General features: G+C 56.5%; 1 protein-coding gene across 4 annotated transcripts in view; it reads left to right on the top strand.

The window, feature by feature from the left end:
- PPM1F (protein phosphatase, Mg2+/Mn2+ dependent 1F) overlaps nt 1-18,216 on the top strand; it is a 28,110-nt gene extending 9,894 nt beyond the window's left edge. For 3 of the 4 annotated variants that reach the window (XM_057491335.1, XM_057491337.1, XM_057491336.1), the window contains exons 3-9: nt 1,142-1,284; nt 6,506-6,708; nt 6,975-7,163; nt 8,903-9,046; nt 12,942-13,035; nt 14,139-14,183; nt 14,298-18,216. In XM_057491335.1, coding sequence (XP_057347318.1) covers nt 1,142-1,284; nt 6,506-6,708; nt 6,975-7,163; nt 8,903-9,046; nt 12,942-13,035; nt 14,139-14,183; nt 14,298-14,647 — 1,168 coding nt within the window. In that variant the 3' untranslated portion in view covers nt 14,648-18,216. The remainder of the gene's footprint in view (nt 1-1,141; nt 1,285-6,505; nt 6,709-6,974; nt 7,164-8,902; nt 9,047-12,941; nt 13,036-14,138; nt 14,184-14,297) is intronic. The other variant, XM_057491338.1, reaches the window with a different exon arrangement.
- Nucleotides 18,217-20,119: the final 1,903 nt, after the last annotated feature.

Raw genomic sequence — 20,119 nt, 5'->3', positions numbered from 1 at the left:
GAACCCACTGGGTGTCCTGTCCAGCACCTGCTTCTGGCGTTTGCTGGCAGTCTTTGGCTTATAGGCTCAGCACTCCAGTCTCTGCCTTCGTCTTGTCTGACTGAAGTCAACACAACTATTGTATTTAAGAAAGATAGTTTATTCCTAGTCTTTGTGAGGCCCAGGGCCTAAGAGTGCCTGTCGGTGTGATCAATAAACTGCACGAAAGCCCCTTCCTTTGGAGGCACCTCAGATACTTTCTCTACAGCAGGAGGTATGTGCAGAAAGGAGGCTACATTTATCAATACTTAAAGCAGTGTGGCATGGATACATTTAGTTAGTGTCCTAAAAAAATCATGTTGCAGACATTGTGATGCCATCTATGTGTGTGAGGAGGCAAGGATATTATCTTACCTATGCTGACCAGAAAATACCTGACTGATTACACTTCTGGGAGAGGTTGAAACTGCAGTTAGCTTAGGTATGAAGCCCTGGTTTGGCGACTTGGCCTGGCAGAAGTGACCCATGTTGGGCCTGTGTCTTTCTTGATAACAGTGTCCCCTGGCATTCTCCCTGTATGTCTGTGTCTGAATTTCCCCTTTGGATAAGGGTGCCAGTGTTACTGGATTGGGGGCCCACCCTATCCAGTGTGACCTCATTTTAACTAATTGCATTTGCAGCAACCCTGTTTCCAAATAAGGTCACATTTGGAGGCTCTGGAGGTTAGAACTTCAATATATGAATTTGGGTGGACACAATTCAACCCATAACACTCCCCAGCCCCCAGGGTCCCCAGATGGTGTTGGTGACCAGGAGCTGTCACCTGGCTGGACATTGGGCAGTTTAAACTGGCTGCAGGGCCAGTGGACACAACTCAACACATCTGTGCACCCCCTCCCCACCAGCCCCAGGTCACACTTGGTGCAGCACAGGCCCAAGTAAATGGCGCTGAGTGAATGTCCTGTCCAGCTGCCTGAGGACCAGCAGCTGACCTGCTTACTGTAGGCATATATTGGGGTGCAGGCAGTCAGCTCTGCCTCCAGAAGGGCCTGCCTAAGCAGAAAGCAGCCCAAGGGCTCCATCTGGAGCATTTGGGCAGGCACGGGGTTCCTGGCTTCTGCCAAGGAGCCGGCCGCACCTCACTTCTTGTTCCTCTCCCCAGGAATGCTCCACTACCACTTGCCTCATGTCTGGTGCATGAGGCAGTTTCCCAGCTGCTCCGGACAGACCTTTGTGAATTCAGGAAGTTGCCCAGGCAGGAGGAAGAGGACAACAACGATATGGAAGAGAAGGCCCCTGTGATCTGTGAGTTCTCCGCCTGAGCTAAGCAGGTAGCAGACTTGCCAGCCCGTTAGGGGACAGGCCACAGGCGAGCCAAGTTTGGGAGACGTCAGGGCTCACATGGGCCCCATTTCCTTTCCTGTTTCCCTGCTGGAAGGCCAGTTGTGGGCACCACATGGCTGAGGGCCTTGAAGGGGCAGCGCCAGGCACACATGCTCAGAACAGGGTGGCAGAATCAAGAGGCAGAGAATGCATTCACAGCAGCATGGAGCCATGGGAGGGGGTAGTGACAGCCCAGGAGAAGAATGAGGCTGGTCCCATTTCACACAGGAGGAAACCCAGGTGCTAATTCACGGTTGCCCCGCCTGCTTGTCTGTCTCAGCTGACATTGCACCACGGTGACAAGGATGTCTGGAGGGTGATGTGCAAGCAGGTTTCCTCGGGGGTGACTTCGGGGTCCCACTGGTAGAAAACGCCAGAGCTCAGCCGTTGCCTGGGCCCAAGTTGGGACCCCATCAGGTGCAGATCCAGTGGTGTCTGTGAGAACATGGGGAAGCCAGATGGAGGTCGGTCTACCCGCCTGCCTGCTCCTGGCACAGTGGTCAGGGGGCGGCCGCAAACTGCACCACAGGGCCAGAAACCCAGAAACGGGGAGTGAGCCTCGTCATGGAAAGGCAGGGCTCTTGTTTTGCATGTCTTCTGTTCACTTTCCTGCTACCGCAGTCCCCTTACCCACAGGGCATACTCCCCAAGAGCCCAGTGAAACAGTGGATAGGACTGAATACAATACATGCTGTTTTCTCCTGTACATACACACCTATGACAATTTAATTTAGGAATTAGGCACAGTAAGGGATTAACAACAGTAACTAATAATAAAACAGAACAGTTATAACAATATGCTGTACTACAAGTCGCCTGCATGTGGTCTCTCTCTCAAAACACCTTATCTCGCCGCACCCACCCTTTTCCCTCTTGTGAGGGTCTGAGCTGGGAAAACGGCCTACTTAGGAGGTGAGGAGGGCAATGGGTAGGCACTCTGATGCGGCCTCATTGACCTCCCGACAATCTGCCAGAAGGAGGACCCTCAGCTTTGCGATGGAGGTTGACCTCAGGTAACTGAAATCGCAGATAAGGGTCGGGGGTAACTGAAATCGCAGATAAGGGTCGGGGGTCCTGGCATGTGTTGAGCTGGTCCGTTTATATATTGCATGTTGGCCTCCTCCATCACAGCACAGAATTATTATCTACGTCTAAACAAAGCCTTAGTGTGAGCGTGAAGGGCAAAGCAAGGAACAGGTAGGGAAAGATAAAAACACAGGCAGCCTGTCGGGGCAGTCGGGGCGGGCCCTTCCCCTCCGCATCCCCTGCCTTTTCCCGGCTCCCCGCTCGCGTTCCATCCCGGCGGTGACCGGCAGGCCCCACCCAGCCTTTGCAAGGTGGCAGCTTCGGCCCCGCCCGCTCTGCCAGCCCCGCCCCCAAGGGCGCGCGGGGAGCCAGCGCCCCCTGCTGGCGGGAAGGAAGAGCGCGGCGGCCGCGCCCGCAGAGCCCGGGGGCTCCCGGGCGGGGGAGGGAGGGAGCGGCCCACGCCGAGGGAAGCCCCGTTCTGTCCCTGCCCTCCGAGCCGGCCTGGCTCGCGGCCTTGCTCAGACCGCCCCCGTCACGGGAGCAGAACGTAGTCGGCCGTCTCCAAGCCAGTCTTAGAAAATTGGTGACAGGCGGGTGATAAGGAATCGCCTCCCGCAGACAGAGGTGCGGTTAAGACCCTGTGGCCAGAGCGCGGCCCCGCGCCGGTGGGCAGCGCCCTGCGCGGCGCCAGCGCCCCCCTGCGTGAGCCGTCTAGGCCGGGCCCTACTCCCGCTGCTTATCGTTCTCTTTGGTAACTGCCCTTGGCTTGGGCCAAGATTCAAGTGTGAACACGTGGAGGAAAATCGTAGCACAATCCAAGGCGAGAGAGCAAACAGCACCCTGCGCCTGCCTGGGTGTTTCAGGCCTATGAAAACACAGCCCGGGGTTTCCAGAGGGAGGGAAGGGCCGAGCAGCAGGGCGGTCACCTGCGCACAGCGTCTGCTGAGCGTCAGAGGAGGGTGGGCGAGGCAGGGCCATGTGCACTGGCTGGCGGGGTGGGGGCGCATCTCCTGCTGGCAGGAGATCCACAGGGTCAGACACAGGGGGGACCTGCCTTCCCTAAGGTGAGCCCTTCTTCACCCGCAGCCACTCAGGCCGACCCCGCGCCCCTTGCCAGATGCGAATAGTCCCCACGTCCTTGGTGTGGTAGCGCAGCCAATTTGAGACGCCCCAACTTCATGTGTGGGGTCCTCCACATGCCTTCCCTGGCCTCCTGCGCTCGCAGACCTTCAAGCCTTCCCTGGCCTCAGCCCTTCTGCAGCCCGAGCAGGAGCTCTTCACCTACCCACGTCTGTGTGTGGCAGGCGACATGCCTGGAGTCTGTCCCGTTTTCAGTCGCCTTCCCTTGAGTCCCTCCCACATGCCTGGCCCTGATTCATCTGTATCTGCCACTTGCACCTGAGCCAGCAGGGGTCCCAGGAGGGGTCTGTGCATCTAAACAGATGTGAGTCTGTGAGGCAGGTACCTGAGGTTGCCTTTGGACCTGTTCCTTGCTAATCTTCCGTTTAGAAGCCAGGTTTGAGCAGGATTTGGGTTTTTCTTTTAAAATTCATGTTGTGGGGGTTATTACCTGTTGCTGTATATAACAAGTTGTCCCCAGATTAAACGGCTTAAAAACAATAAACACTCATGATCTCAGAACTTCCGTGGGTCTGGGACTTGGGAGCAGCTGAGCAGGTGCTTCTGCCACAGCGTCCGTCCTGAGATTGTGTTCAGACAGAGGCCAGTGGGTGGAAGTTCCACTGCGAGGGTGCTCACTGCTGCTGGCAGGAGGCCTCAGTTCCTCACCACAGGGACTCTGCACCGGCTGTCCTCTCGGCATGACAGCTGGCTTCCCTCAGGGAGACGGACAGGGAGAGAGGGGGAGAGAGCGTTCAAAGTGGAAGCCATGGTTCCTCTTAGCACCTCGTGTCTGAAGTTTCTCCTGGTCACTTCTATTTATTCTCTTCATTAGAAGCAGGTCACTAAGTCCTGCACGCAAAGGGGGGGAATTGGGCTCCCACTCTTAAAGGGAGAAGTAGCAAAAAATTTATGAATGTATTTTAAAACAATCACCTGGGCTTAACACTTGTAATGGAAAATTGGGAAAGCACTAAAAAGCATGCTTAGGAAAGAAAAAACATCACCCACAGAACTGCCACCTGCAGGCACCCACTTCTGACATGTTGGTCACATGACTTTCCTGCCTTTTATTTTCTGGGTCCAAGTTATTGAAGGTTTTTTCATGATGAAATTGTATGTGAAATCTTCTATCCTCCTTTTTTCATGACAGTTTTTTCTTAAAAATCAATGTTTTTCCTTAATATCATGACAGAAACATAGTACGTGCTTGCAAACTTTATAAAAGTCCATTTTTGCTTTACTCTCTTAATTTTTTTCATATTCTCTTCATTTGATATAAAGCAAAGTTGCCTCCAAAAATCCCAAATAGTCTTAAAAGGATTCCTTTTCCATAGCAGTTATTTCTCTAAGGAAGATACTTTTCCCTTCTAGAACATATTAGTGTGAGGGATTTCAGGTTACTGTGTTGGGGAAGATGGAGGGACATTTAGAACCACTATGCTCCGCTGCTCAGGACAATTGGCTGGAGACAGGCCTGGGCGGCCAATCCCAGAAGCCCAGGGCTGCTGGTAGCTTCTAAGCCTCTCTATCTTCCTTGACTAACATTTAGCTACAATATAATAGCCCTTTTCCCCACTACCCACTCTTCTCTTCCATGTGCCATCCACTTCCATTGGACCCTGTTGCTCTGCTTCTTAATTGCACTTTATTTTTATTTATTTTTTTAGTGACATATAGTTGATAGACAATATTATATTCGTTTCAGGTCTACCCTTTAGTTTTTTAACTAAACGTTGTTTTCAGATAACCATAACCTCACATGCAGTCATAAAAACTAACAGGGGGACCCATGCATCCTTTGCCCAGTTTCCCCCAATGCTGACATCTTGCAAACCTATAATAAATTAGTACAACCGGGATGTTGACATAGTCAAGACACAGAACAGTTTCATCTGCAAGGGTCCCTCCTGTTAACCTCTATGGCCACTGTAACACATCCCTAAGCCCTGGCAACCGCTAATCTCTGTTCCTACAATTTTTTTACTTCAAGAATGCATACACGTGGGGGAGGAGGGGTGGGTGAAATAAGTGACAGAGATAAAGAGGTATAGACACCCAATCAGAAAATAAATTGGTCACAGGGATGAAAGCAGACACAGGGAATAGAGTCAATATTACTGTAACGTCTTTGTATGTTGATGGAGGGCAGCTGCCCTTACCATGGTGGCCATGTAGTGATGTCATCAAATCACTGTGCTGTACACCTGGAAGTTACATGTTGAAACCCAACTGTATTTCAGCTTTTTTTCTAAGTGCATATAAATGGAATCATACAGTCTCTGATTTGGGGGAATGGCTTTTTCACTCAGTGTGGTTCTCTCTCTAGAGAATTCAGCCAGTTTCTCTGTATATCAGTAGCACCTTCCTTCTGCTGAGTAGTACTCCTTGGCATGATGTACCAAAGTTTATTTAATTTGTGTGTTGAGGGGCATCTGAGTTGATTCTAGTTTTCAGCTATTACAGATAAATCTGCTGTGAACATTTGGGCATAGGTTTATATGTGAACATGGTCTTAACTTCTCTGGGATAGATGCCCAGGCTTGCAACTGCCTAGGCCCTCGGCAGTTGCATGTTAGTTGCGAAAATCATTTTTAATAGCTGCTTAATTCATCAAGAGAACAGACCAGAATTTACTCTGTCATTGGATCTAGATTGTTTCTAATGAATGCATGATTATACATAACTCTGCTTTGTCCTGAAATTATCTTTGCATTTCTGGCCATTTGAGCAGACTCACTCTACCATTGGACAGGCACCCGGTGCATATGGCCACAGCAGATGTTTCTCAGTGGTGATGACACAGGCTGTCACTGGGGGTTTGTGAGGCTGCTGTGCTCAGAATGCCCCAGGTGATGGGCTGTGGGGTCTGTGCAGACCTGTGGTGTGGGGTGTCTGGAGAGCAGCAGGGGCCACAGGAAGTGGGGCAGGGAGAGTGAGCGGAACCACAGCTGGCCTGTGTTGGTGTGTCCCTAACAATCCTCGTTGTGCCCATCAGTGCTGGATGCCAGCAGCCTGGCCTGCAGTTTCTTCAACCAGCTCTGGGAAGTGTGCAGCCAGTGGCGGGAGCACGTGCCCTCAGCTGCCTGGGTTCTGCAGCGGCAATGGCTGGTCTCCATCCACGCCATCCGGAACACGCGCCGCAAGATGGAGGATCGGCACGTGTGCCTTCCCACCTTCAACCAGCTCTTCGGCCTATCTGTGAGTGCTCCCCTCCCAGTGCTCCACCTCCCTGCCCCGGGTAGCCTGTGAAGCCAGTGTCCCCAGTCAGGACAGCCTAAGAGGATCTCCCAGCTCATAAGTGCTTAGGCCGGGGTGACCTGCCTGACGGTGTAGGCCATGCTGATTCTTCCAGACCCTGTCCTAGTCAGCACCAGGGCAACCCCGAGGCAGGAGCCTCGGGCCAGGCCACAGCTCCAGTCGGGCGCAAGGCCAGCAGGGCTGTAATTCCCACTGCACCCCCCCAGGACCCCGTGGACCGCGCCTACTTTGCTGTTTTTGACGGTCACGGAGGGGTAGATGCCGCCAGGTATGCTGCTGTGCACGTGCACGTCAACGCCGCCCGCCGGCCAGAGCTGCTCACAGACCCCGCCAGAGCCCTCAGTGGAGCCTTCCGGCGTGCTGATGAGATGTTCCTCTGGAAAGCCAAGCGAGAGGTGAGAACCGGCAGATGGGCCCCATGCAGCTTGGGGGCCGGTAGCTATTACCCTCAGAGAGGCCCATGCCCTGCAGAGGGAAGGAAATAAAAGTGGTCAGTGGAGTCACAAAGTCCTCACAAAACTCTGCTGGCAGCCATGCATCTCCTGCTTGAAGGAAAGGGGGGCTTGTGTTTCATTTGAGTAGAAGCAGCCAAGAGCTTGCCCCTGCTCCTGCATGCCTGGCCCTGCCCCGCTGCAGAGGGTGGACGAGCCTCACCCGGAAGGGCAGCTGCTTTATAATGTGCCCAGGATTTCATTTTAATGAGATATGGTAGGGGGACCAACACAGGGATACCTGCCTTGAGAGAGGAGTTTATCACTTAAAATTCCCAAGAGGAGATGCCACACCATGCAGGTCACACGGGGAACCACCAGGTCTGTCGGGAGGCAGGGGGAGAAAGGGTAGCACGGCCCTGCGCCTTTGCCACGGCCTCCTCAGGAAGAACGGGCAGGGCAGCACAGGGGAGCCACAGCAAGTGTAGGCTGGACAGTCTGAAGACCCTCAGCCGGCTCTGGGCTGGAGATGGGTGCCAGGAGTCCTGGCCAGGGGAAACAGCCTGGCAAGAGAGACGAAGGAGGTGGTCAAGGACACGGGCTGCACACGAGCCAGTGCACGGAAGGCGTCCTCCCAGGGGGACGTCTGCTACCTGTGGGAATCAGCCAGCCCTGGAAGTGGCGTTCTCTCCATGAGGCCCATATCTCCAGTTTATCAAAGATGATAAACACAGAAAACACAACACACGGTGTGTACACAGCCCCATCTCCCCTTGCTCCCCGGACAGGGTCTCGGCAGGCTGCTGGCACCCGCTGGGGATGTTCTTTCCTTGGGGGTTCTGGCCACGTAGGGAAGAAGAGAGAGGGTATCCAGCACCTCCTCCGTGAACTTACCCCACCGGGAGCTTACCCGCAGACCTGCAGCAGGTCCTTCCAGCTGCCTTGTGGGGTTGCTACTAAGATTGTGGCCACTTTAGACATCGGGAAACTGTGGCCTGGGGAGCTGAAAAGGCCTGCCCTGGTTGACATGTCTCGTGAGATCTGGGAGGGAGTGTCTGTCATCAGACGCTCTGAGCACAGACCTCAGTGGACATCAGCAGAGCTGGACTTAGCATCTTAACGACAAACTATACAGCATCTGAAACTGGGAGATGGAGCCACACACCCCGGCCTCCTGGCCAGTCACCCCTAGGAGGGGAGGAAGGCCCAAAGCTCCAGGCTGCCTCTCGGCGCACGGGAGGATTCTCTGAAGCAGGTGCTTAACACAGTTTATCTTTATTCTAAAATAGCTCTATTGAACTATAGATGACACATAATAAGTGGCACGTATTTAAAGTGTACAGTTTGATAAGTTTGGACATTGGTCCACACCTGTGTGGCCACCACCACAACACATATTCATCACCCCCAGAAGTTCCTTCCTGTCCTTTGTTGGTCCTCCCACCTGCCTACCTGCTCCCCACAGCTGCTCGCCTGCTTCTTGACAGTCCAGATGATTGAGGGCTGTAATTGGGGGCACACAGGAGACGCCCTCCTCTCAGGCAGTGTGCTCCTTGAAGCGTTGTGGTGCCCTGGCACACTTCAGCTGTCCAGGCCTCGTATCTGGCTGAGCGCCATTCCTAGAGTCTTCTGGCTGCCCAGGTGTGTTCCTGAGGTGTGGGTGCCCAGCCCTCCCTCACCCTCACGGGCCTCTCTCCCTGCAGCGGCTACAGAGTGGCACTACGGGCGTCTGTGCACTCATCACAGGACAGACCCTGCACGTTGCCTGGCTCGGGGACTCCCAGGTCATCCTGGTGCAGCAGGGACAGGTGGTGAAGCTGATGGAGCCGCACAAACCCGAGCGACAGGTAAGGGTCTCTGTCCGCCCGTGCCTGGGGCACCCCAGCCCCCCTCATGCTGGCCCACACAGGGAAGCAGTTGGCAAGTGGATGAGGAAGTGAAAGGGGCCCCGGGTTGTCTTCCCAGAAACTCTTAACACTCCTCCAGCGGAAAGGCTCCCCTCCTGACTCGAGTGACCAGGGGCCCACTAAGCAGCCAAGAGCCCAAGTGAGCCCTTCCTGTCACAGCCACACAGCCCAGAGCCTCAGGGTGAGCTCAGTCAAGCGCAGCAAGGCAAGATGCGGCCAGCTACCTGGGCTGTGGAGGAGGAGGGCTTCAGGGAGGAGGTGACGCTGAGCCGGGGTGGGAAGGAACCAGGCTTGGGGCTTCATTGGGTAGAGACTGTGCTGGGACCTTGAGATCACCCCCCTGTCTGAGCCTAGGGGGCCTCGCCTGGACACGAGGTTGACACTCCTACCTGGACTACAGTTCACAAAAGCATCCGGTCTGTCTGTCTCCTGGGGGTCCAGCGAGTTTGCACACCAGGGAATGCCCAATACTCGGCCTGCCCTGCCTCGTGGGCGGTCCACGTCAGCACATCAAGTCCTTCCCCAGCATAGGGCTGCATGCATTTCTGTGGTTCCCGATCTCTTGTCAATGGACATGAGGATTTTCCGGTCTTCCAGTACTCATATCCACACAGGGATAAGTACCTTTGTCAGCACTGAATTGTTTAGGGTTAAGTGTACCTCTGGAGCGGATGGCTGGGGCAGGGTAGCTGCTGGGCAATGCAAGGTCGAGGTCTTGGCGGACTGGCCGAACTGCCCCCTCAGGCAGGGCCAGGCTGTGCTCCGCTGCGCATCCGCAGGGGCCCTTCCCCACGGTCCACCAAACCGCGAATGCCAGCCTGTGGGGCAAGGAGGCAGCTGCTCAGTGTGTTTCTCTCACAGAGGACTGTCATCACAGGCGCTGCGGATCACTTACGGTACCTTTCCTGAGAACACGCCATTCCTGTTCTTGGCCCATTTTTCTCCTAAGCTGTTTCTGGATTTCTTACTGATTGCCGGCATCTTTTATACATTAGGGAGGTCGGCTCCTTGTCTGCACCGCAATTTGCAAATAGCGCCCCCCCCTTTGTCTTTGTTTTTGGCTTTTGTCTTATCCCTGGTTAGTGTGTATGTAACTGAAAGGAGCATTCTTTTCTCGTGTGACTCCTGGACTTGCAAAGCACTGCAGGGAGTATCAGGCCATGGTCAGTACACCAGCCGGAAATGACAGCAGTCTCAGGACTCTGCAGCTTCCAGACTGTGCTAATCTACATCTACTCTCTCCATGGTATAGATGGGAGAACTGAGGCTCAGAGAGGTTAGGGAGCTTGCCCAGCACACACAGCCAGGAAATGGCAGGCACCCTCTGTCACTCCACTGCCACCATGGTACGGGGACACTTGGTGCCTGCTCCCTAGTGGGTCATTGTCCCCCAAAGGTGCAGTCAGGTGAAGTGCAGCCCCAGTTGAGACTAGATGCAAACCTCCGTTTGGGGTGCCAGGCCTGCTTCTGCCCACCTGCACACAGGCTCAGTGTTCAGTGCTCTATGAAGCCCAGCAGGGCCCTTTCCCAGGCAGCACTTTCCAAACCTTGCCTGAGCCCTGCAGCATGGCACCGTGGCAGGGGGCACAGCCAGCCAGCCATACTCAGTCCTGGCTCTACTACTTCCAAGCCTGGGGTCCACATCTGTGAAGCGGGGTTCCCAGGAGGTAAGGATTGCATGTGAAAGGAAAGGAGCGACACACACCAGAGAATTCCACTTTATTAGGGAAAGGTGCTGGGTTATATAGGAAGGGGCATGGGATGATTGTGGTGTCACTTCTACGGGGCTGGTGGCTATTGGCTAGGTGCTGGGATTAGGGGGGCAAGGGGTGATTGGGATTCAGATGGTGCTGGCAGGAACTGAGGACCCAGAAGAGAAGCAGGAATTTCGCCATCTTATGGGTGGGGGCCCTTCAGCGTGGCATGGTGCACATGGGTGTGGGAGACTGCTGCACGGAGAAGCATGCCAGAGTGTCTGTTTTCTCATCAGTTTTTATCTGTACCCCACATGACTTCAGAGACCACATCCCAGCTCCCCCCGACCCTTGCCAGCCACTTCCAGCCGGAGGAGCCCTGTGAACCTGATCTCAGCCTGTTACCCACACACATAAGTTATCAAAGACTGGGTCAAAGGTTCCCCACAAAAACAGGCATCACCACATTGGTCATGAGAGCAGGACGCTGGTTATAACTGGTGAGGGCAGTGGGGGTCTGGCAGCTGCCAGTACGGCTCCAGGAAACACATGGGGACCCCGTGTCACTTGTGCTGCTGGATTCAAGCCAACAAACAGTTGGCATCTACTTCGCGTGGGATGCTTTACTACGGCCGTGAGCCTGGCAGCTTCTCTTGGGCTGCCGGCAGGTGAAAGCTGCAGGACGTGGGCAAGGTGCCAGGACATGCTAAGGAGGGAGCTGAATCTGAGGGGCTCAGAGCGGAATCCCAAAGGCAGGTGTGACCCTAGCGGGCCGAGGTGCAGTCTGGGAGGAAAGGGCACATTGAGCCAGGACCAGCCACTGGGAGAGGGACACCTGCTGGGGAACTTTGTAAGAGTCACTGGAAGCTTCGGGAATCATCAGACCAGAGGGAAGGCTGAGGGCTGGGTCACTAAAGAGGCCACTGCAGTCACCGGGCCTGCTGTAGGGATGCCCCGCCTACAGCATCAAGGACAGAGAAGGAAGAGTCCAGGCTTTGGGGATGCAAGAGGGCCAAGGGCAATCCAAGAGGAAGGCGATGCCACTAGCCAGGTTACCGCGGTGGGGGAGGGTGAAGTGGGGTGTTCCCCATGAGAGCAGGGTCCGCAGGGCTGGTAGGTGCCCTCTGAAGATGGGCAGGGCTGGGGACACAACCCTGGGGGCTGCGTGCTCACAGAGCCGAGGGCATGCAGGGAAGGGAGGGTGTGACAGGAGACGGAGCAAGTCCCATCAGAAGTGGGGGGGGATGCAGCCCGGTGGCGAACGCAGAAAGGGAGCTGTCCTGGGTGCAGTGCTGACCTCAGTCCCAGCCCAGCCTGGAGAAGCTGGCCTGGCAGTGCACAGAGGAGCGAGGCCGTGAGGAAGTGGCCAGTGGGGAGACCCCCCTGAAGCAGGGGCCAAGCCCTGGTGCCCAGGGGTCAAGAGGGGCTGCGAGGAAGGACAGGACCGTGCGTGTGTCCTGTGGGGTCAGGAGGCTTAAACCTGGCTCCCCGCTAGTCCTATGGGCCTGACAGGATAAATAGGGTAAACTAGGGAGAGTTGGCCCCCTTCTCCATGGCACGAGGGTGTGCTCCCCCTGGGACACATGGGGTTCACTCAATCCACGGACACGTTGTTGCTGCCCTCAGGCAGCAGGGTCACATCTAGGAACCTCTCCTTTGGAAGAATTATTGGACCAAACAGGTTTTAAGGACTCGTGGATGGCGTGGGCCTCTGCCCTGTCCTCTGAGGCCTGGGGCTCCTTTGGGAAGCTGGACAGCCCCCCAGGTGGGGGGTGAGAGGATCGGGACCAGGACACGGGGCTCGTCCAAGGCCTGATTCAGCCCTACCGAGTGTCCACACCTAACACACGCTTGGCCTTGTCCCAGCCCCTTGAAGGGAAGGGACAGTAAACCCTGTGACAGGTGAGGCAGCTGAGGGGTGCGGCTGTGGGTCAGTGGCTGCAGTGGCCCTTCGGTTTGCACCATGACCGATTTAGCCATTCCTGCAGCTGCAGGATGCGTAGATTACTCATAATTCCTCACTGTCTTACTGTAGTACTTCATTTGGGCATCGTTCAAGAGCTGTGGCTCCTGATGTGCGGCAGCCTTGCTGGGCACCCACCTGTTGGCTTCACCCAGGCCCCACTCTGTGTCTCCCACAGGACGAGAAAGAGCGCATCGAGGCGCTGGGTGGTTTTGTGTCCCACATGGACTGCTGGAGGGTCAATGGGACCCTGGCTGTCTCCAGAGCCATTGGTAAGGAGGTGAGGTGCAGCGGGGGAAGGTGCCCAGGTCCCAGTCCTCCTGACAGGTCCAAGGGCTCACCCCGCTGTGCAAGATGGTGGTGCTACGCACTGACAAAGTGCCTGGTCTGTGGGGTTGTGTAATCAGATCGTGAAAAGGGGCTCCAGGGAGTGCAGAGAGTGCAGGTGCAGACGCCTTGGAAATTTCCGTCTTGCACAATTAACTGCTCTGTAAGTTACATGTCATTATCTCTTAGTTAAAACAGTCCCTTGGAAAAATCTAGTAGGAAACCCTTGGCTGCTACTGCACATGCTGAGATACATTTTAAATGTTCTGTTGCTGAGGCTTATCCCCCCAGCTCATGCTGATGGTTATTTTCTCTTCTAAATATAAGAAAAACAGCACCCCACCCCCATCCCGTCTCCTCAGCATCCTGTCCAAGTACTCATATCAGTCCCTTCCTGCTGACCATGGGACATCTGTCCCTCTGGCCTCCTGAAACATTCTGTCCTTCTTGCCAAATGTGGTACCTTCTCTACAGCCCGCCTCCACGCGCTGCTTCTGCTGCTGTGTCTCTGGACACACCGGGCTGGGGAGGCCTCCGGTGGGCCTCCAAGTGGAGACTGAGGGCCGGCTCAGTTCTGGGGGGGGTGTGGGGCGTGCCAGGTGATTCCCTGTAAGGGGGCGACGTGTCTGCCCAAGGCCAGGGCAAGAGCAGAGGGAGGGGCCCGCGGAGGCCCCGGGGACCTAGGTAAGGTGAGGAGAGGGAAGTGGGGCTGGGGTGCCCTTTGAAGGTAAAGCCGACAGGACTTGCTAAATAGCCTGGATCTGGGGATCGAAGGGAACCCACAGATTTGGGCAAAAGGAGCAAGGGGCCTGGCACCATTCTTCCCAGCAGGGAGATTGGAGGAGCAGGGAGATTGGAGGAGCGGGTGTGAGGAGGAGGAGCAAGCCCGGCCCATGTCTGATTCCCCGAACCCCAGTCACCCCCACCCCAGCTGCACGGAAGGGAGGGAGCTGCGTGCGGAACTGCGGCCTGGCCCGTGGGCTCCAGTCCTGCCACCAGGGACGCCAGAATAAACCTGTCCCTCCGCCCTCTCTTGCTGTCTTCACAGCACCTGGCATCCGTGAAGCAGTCTATCCACCATGTGCCCTTCCCTATGAACATGGGCACCAGGGGAGGGGAGGCTGCAGGGAGGCCCCGGCCTGGAAGGAGGGGTGGAGCAGTGGGCCGGGCAGCCTGCTGACCGGAGGCACTTCTCTTTTGTGCCCAGGGGACGTCTTCCAGAAGCCGTATGTGTCTGGGGAGGCAGACTCGGCCTCCCGGGAGCTGATGGGCTCCGAGGATTACCTGCTGCTCGCCTGTGATGGCTTCTTCGATGTTGTCCCCCACCAGGAAGTGGCCGGCCTTGTCCGGAGCTGTCTGGTCAGGCAGGGCAGTGGGCTCCATGTTGCCGAGGAGCTGGTGGCTGCAGCCCGGGAGCGGGGCTCCCGCGACAATATCACAGTCATGGTGGTCTTCCTCAGGGACCCCCGAGATCTGCTGGAGGGTGGGGCCCAGGGGGCAGGGGACCTGCCCTCTGGCCTCTCAGAGCTGGAGACCAACACACCAGAGAGAAGCTAAGAGGCCTAGGCCCCCTGCTCCCACCCTGTGATCCCCTCCAGATGCCTTAGGACCTGACAGGTGGCAGTGGGCAGGTGGGGGTGACCGACACAGTGCTTTCCCGGGCCCCCCAGTCCCTCTAGCGGCTTGCACTGGCCCATGCTGGTAGTCATGGACCTACACTGGGCAGTAGGCGTCCTGCCCTGCTTGTGGCAGGCCGGCGGGCAGCCGGGCTCCGAAGGAAGCCTAGGGAAGAGACCTCACCAAAGAGAAGACAACTGGGAAGTAGACTGGCTCTTGCTCCCAGTCCCACGGGGAAAAGGTGGGACCGGAGGCCACGGGTACTGGCTGCAGCCGGACCAGACACCAGGTGCACATGCGGAGCAGCAGGACACTGCATGCGGGACCCTTGGCACACCCAGGAGCCACGGACATTTTCAGGGATGTCCAGGTGTCCGGGACTAGTTTCTCACCCATGCTCTGGCTGCCACAGCTGGGAGGCTTCAGGCCTGCACATGCGCCTGGTGATCCTGGCTGGCCAAGCCTACTGCCTAAAGTCAGTAGAGTGGTCTCACTGGCAAGAGAGGGAGTGCCAGGGGAGGTCTGCAGGGGTCACCTGCCTGCGGGTGACACACGGCCCCCAGCCTCCCTGTCCCTTCTCGTCCCTTGACCATCCAGGGGAGAGAAAGCTCAGATGACGCATGTGTCCTCTTTTTGGTCTATTTTTTTCCAGGGAAAAGTCTAACTCCAAAGCAGTATTTCAGGTTTTGTCTTTGTTTTGTCAGTGCCAAGGTGACATGTTGTGTCATATAACTTAAGCAGAGCTTAGCATTTATTTTATTCCTTAGAAAACTTAAGTATTGATTTTTTTTTTTAGGGAAACTTCTTTTGCAGTATTACTGAATTTTTTTTCCTAAATTAGGATGGAAAGAAAAACTTTTCCAGGTGGTGTTGACAAACCATTCAAGTGCCTTAAGCAGCTCTAGGTAAGGCCAGCACCAGCAGGCCTGCAAGGGAGTCTCATAGGTATGTTGAAGTTTTTACAAAAGTAGGATTGATTTTGTTACAGCGACATGATTTTGGCTCAGATTCTTCCTGGGAGAGCCCTTTCTGCCTTTTGTGATGCGCCGCTGACAGCAGAGCAGCCCCTTAACAGTGTGACCTGGGTGTGCGGGGCAGCTATGGCCCTGCTCGCCTCCCTACACACCTTGGCCCTGCCACCCGTGTCTCCGGCTGGACTGCAGGCTGAGGGACCAAGCAGGCCCTTGCTGTCTGACTAGAATGTTCCAGGTGTCTCGTGTGTTGGTCGTCGAATCAGTTTCATTGGGCAGCTTGCTTAAGAGGCTCTGGCAAGTCTGGAGGCAGCCTGTGGGTCTCTGGCTCTACTGGACTCAGCAGAGATGCCTTGGGGAGTACCCAGCAGCCCCTGAAGCCCCTCGTTTCCCCCACCATGGCTGGTGACCTCTGCTGCCATGCTGTGCCCACAGCCCAGCCCCCTCTGAGAGCTCCACTTTCTCTAGCACACCTGGGAGGCAAAGCTCAAAAGCCAGGAGACTTCGGGGACTCAGTTGCTCACATCAGTGGGACAGATGGGACATGTGTGCAGAGTTGAAAGTGGCAAGGCTGGGTGAAAGGTCTGGAGGGCAGAGGTCAGGAGTCAGGTGGGAGGACCCAGGCCCACAGTGGTGGGCAGCGCTGAGAAGGGCAATGGCTTGTTTAGCTGGAGCTTAGGGAGAATGTCTCCAGGGGTTGGACCATGGGAGGAAGCCTAGCACCAGGTCCCCAAGGCCAGGAGGGCCTGTGGAGGGGTTCAGAGGCCACCCACAGCACGGGGCCCCCTGATCCCAGCTGTACTGAGGGCAGCCCTGCTGGAGAGGAGGCGGGCAGTGGACACCTCTGTCCTCAGCCCAGGGAAGGGCAGATGGTGAGAGCAAGCCGCCCCCCTGAAGTGAGTGGGCTGTCCAGCAGGGAGGGGGACACCACCTGCACACTCAGCGTTACCCCCGCCCCCACGGCTGAGATGAAGAAGCCGAGATGATGCAATCTATGCCTTGCTCAAAGGCTCAGGATAAAAAGCATTTTAAGCATGGTCACAGCAATTCAGAGAACGTTGGTGGAAGCCAAGAATGACCTTGTATTGCCCAGCCTAACCAGAAGCCCCCTCTTCAGCCCCTCTCAGCACCGGGCTGGGCAAGAGGCGCGTGCGGCCTCACCCTTCACCACCAGCCCTGCTGCCGCTGGCATGACCTTAGTGGGGGTGGGGGGTGGGGATGGATAGGCATCTGCTTTTCTTTTCTTTGCTAATCTTAGTCCATGGTTGCTGCTGAGCAAGGAGCTTCACCCCGGGGGGTGCTGGGTCACTCCGCTTGGTGGTCTGATTCGAGCTCCGGCCTGGGGCTCTACCAGGAGAGCTCTCTGGGCTTGGCCCGACGCCTCTGCCTCCAAGAACCCAGCTGCTCAGATGCCACTGGGCATCTTCAGCCTCTGCGAGTCCAGGCCCATTTCCCTGTTGGGCCACAGTCCCGAGTCTCGCTGTGTGAGCTGAGCAAGTCGTTGCGCTTCCGTGGGCCTCAGTTTCCCCTTCGTAGGGCACAGGGTTACTGCCGAGTCTGTGCAGCAGCAGCACAAGGCAAGCTGGTGCACCCTGCGGGAGATGCTTCTAGCTCTGAGGGAACCCTCCCCCTCTGCTAGCGGGAAGGGGTGATTAAGTATTATTAATGTCTATTCTTAAAATTAAGTGGGTTGGAAAAGAATCATGCCACAGATCCAGCTCCTTATATGGAATACAAAAGCCGGTGCAGTTAAGCTCTGCTTGTACAGGTAGGGCTGATCCTGAGCCAGCAGGGGTGGGAACAGGCCCGTCCGGGCTCCCTCCGCAGGTGCCAGGCCGGAGGCCCAGGAGGGGCAGGGCTCAGCTGGCTCTCCGGGGCATCCTAGTCAAGCGCCCACCCTGATGAAGTCCGGGGGCACTTGCCTCCCTGACCCAGCCCTTCCTCAGCAGGACCAGGAAATTGTTGTGGTTTAGAGGGAAGAGCAGTAGGGTGCAGCTTCCCACGGGAGAAGCACAGGCACTCTTGGGGTCCTGGGTCAGCTTGGGCGAACCCTACCTTTGGCCACATCCCACCCGCCCCTGCCATCCTGGCCAGCGCACGGCCGAGGCCCAGCCCCTTCCCTGCAGTGCGAGTTCTGAGTGGGCCTCTCACTGCTCAGCAGTATTCCCAGGCCTGGCCCCACACAGGCAAAGTAGAAACCAGGCAGGCCCGTGCAAAAAAGCTGTTTTTGGTTTGATTCTGCCCACTGCCCAAAATGAGCAGCCCTGGGAGGCTGTGCTTTTCGCTGAAGCTTCACAGCTTTGCCAGATGTGCCAAGCGTTGCCATTCCCGTGCCGTGCCAGCCTTGCCAAGGGTTTATCTGTACACACCTCAGTGGGGCTCCTGGGAGTGCTGTTCTATTCGGGGGGAGGCCTCGATCCAAGACTGGATGGCTGTTGCCCCTGTCCGGAGGGCCAGTCCCAGGGTGAGGTGGCCAGAAAGGCGGTCTCCCAGGGGCTGCTGTGCTCGTGTCAATAAACCTGGAGTCCTGAAACCCTGTCCCTGAGTCCTGCCTCTCTCACCTCTAAGCCCCATCACACTGGGTGTCCAGGGTATGTCTGGGAGCTGCTGTGGTGCTGGGGGACCATCTACCAATCTACAAAGCAAGGAGGATTCTGGACAGAACTCTGCCTGCCCCTGGCCCCTCATGGCCAGCCAGCCCTGCCTGGTTCTCGCCCCTGGGGGCAGGCCCGCCCGCAGCAGCAGCAGAAGGGGTGCTCCCTGTGAGCTGTGCAGGGGCTGGCAGGATTGGTGAAGGCCCTGGGGGCCCCCTGACACTGGGAAGCTCACAGGGGCCTGAAGTGCCCCAGCACAGCACTCAGACGGGAGAGGGAGGTCTGGCGCTCCTGGCGCAATCGGACTTCAAGGGAAAATGGAAAACGTCACAGAGCCTCCTTGCAGACAGCTGAGCCACAGCCACAAACGCTGCCCAAACTCCCGAAAATGGGGGATGGGGCCTGGGCTTTCAGGCTGGTTGGGGCCCTGCATCCCTCCCCGTCCCGTCCTGCCCTGGACGCTGAGACGTTGCCCCCTCTCTTTGCCTGGGGGCCCCCTCTGCCCACATTGGTGCCTTACTGTCCCAATTGCCCATCCTTCCCAAATCACCCCTGTGAGCGTTCAGTGCCCCCTCTGCCACACTGCACGGGAAGCAGCTTTATCTACTTCGTTGTACCGGCAAGGGGGGCTTGGGCACCCTCAGCCCCACCCACTCACCAATCTGTCTTCCCCCTGCCCCATCCCCCTGGCCGCCTCTGAAGCTCCCACAGAATCTGCCTAGCAGAACCTCGACTTAAGTATATGCTGTCGATTGTTCATTAATGAATTGCCTCTGTGTCTGGATCTCTCTGCAGCCAGATGGTGACTCCACGCACGCCCCTACCCCCCGCTGTCACGGAGAACTCCCTCTCTGGGGCAGCTGGGGGAGGGGGTGGCCTGCGCGCTCGGGCAGCTGAGAGTCATTCACCTGCTAGACCAGGCCAAGGTGGGGGTGGGGGCTGGGGACGTGAGTCAGGCTGTCTGCCAGCAGGGGGGCAAACCTGCATCCAGAGGCTGAGTCTGACATGGGCGTCCGAGGGCACAGGGGCTGCTGGGGGTGGGATGGGAGCAGGGTGGTGGGGACTGGGTCTCACGCCCACCACGTGGGGGCTTCAGCCTGGGAGGGCCAATGACTATCCTGCCCCCAGAGTTCCCCACAGAGGGTCATGGGACTCCTAGCTGCCCCCTTCTGGTCCTGCACGGCCCTCCCACCCTCATCAGGCTGGTCTGGGGCAGAGAGAGGTTCTGAAGGTCAAGGACGGGGCCTCAGCTAGGCCGATGCACAGACCACTTCCTTGGGTTTGCTTCTGGGGACTCAGGCAGAGTCCCCAGCACCTGGGCACACAGGGCCAAGGAGTGGGCGCGGCCTCCTCAGCAGTCCTGGGGATGGCTTCTACCCAGGCAGAGGGGCCCGGGCAGGTGCCGGATCCAGACGCGGCATGGGGCCGCGGGGACCCTCAGACCATGGTCTCCACCAGCCATCGCTGTTGCAAGGGAGACCACCTTCCTCTCCCATTTTCTCCACCTCCTGTCTTTAAATTATAAAAGTAAATATGACAACATGACAAAACTTGGGAAATAGAGAAGAGGAAAAACGATTTGATTTTGGATGTGGAACAAAATAAGGTGTTTAGAATGCAGCTTAAAGAATAAAACCTCTGGAAAGCCTCCTTTTTGCCCAGAAAGACCAAATATAAAGGTGCTAAAGGTGAAACAGGTCAAATGTAAGAGCTGCAGATTTTAGAGGCAGAACCACATGTACATATTTCACTGGCGGAAACAGAAATATGATTTGGTACATTTAATGTCTGCATCATCGCGTGCTCCCCAAACTGAGGCCCCACTTCACGAAGCTGGTTCTCAGGAG

This window comes from Manis pentadactyla, chromosome 14 (assembly GCF_030020395.1).
Source record: "Manis pentadactyla isolate mManPen7 chromosome 14, mManPen7.hap1, whole genome shotgun sequence".
Lineage (NCBI taxonomy): Eukaryota > Metazoa > Chordata > Mammalia > Pholidota > Manidae > Manis > Manis pentadactyla.
The sequence above is the reverse complement of the archived record's forward strand: the minus strand, read 5'-3'. Positions and strand labels throughout refer to the sequence as shown.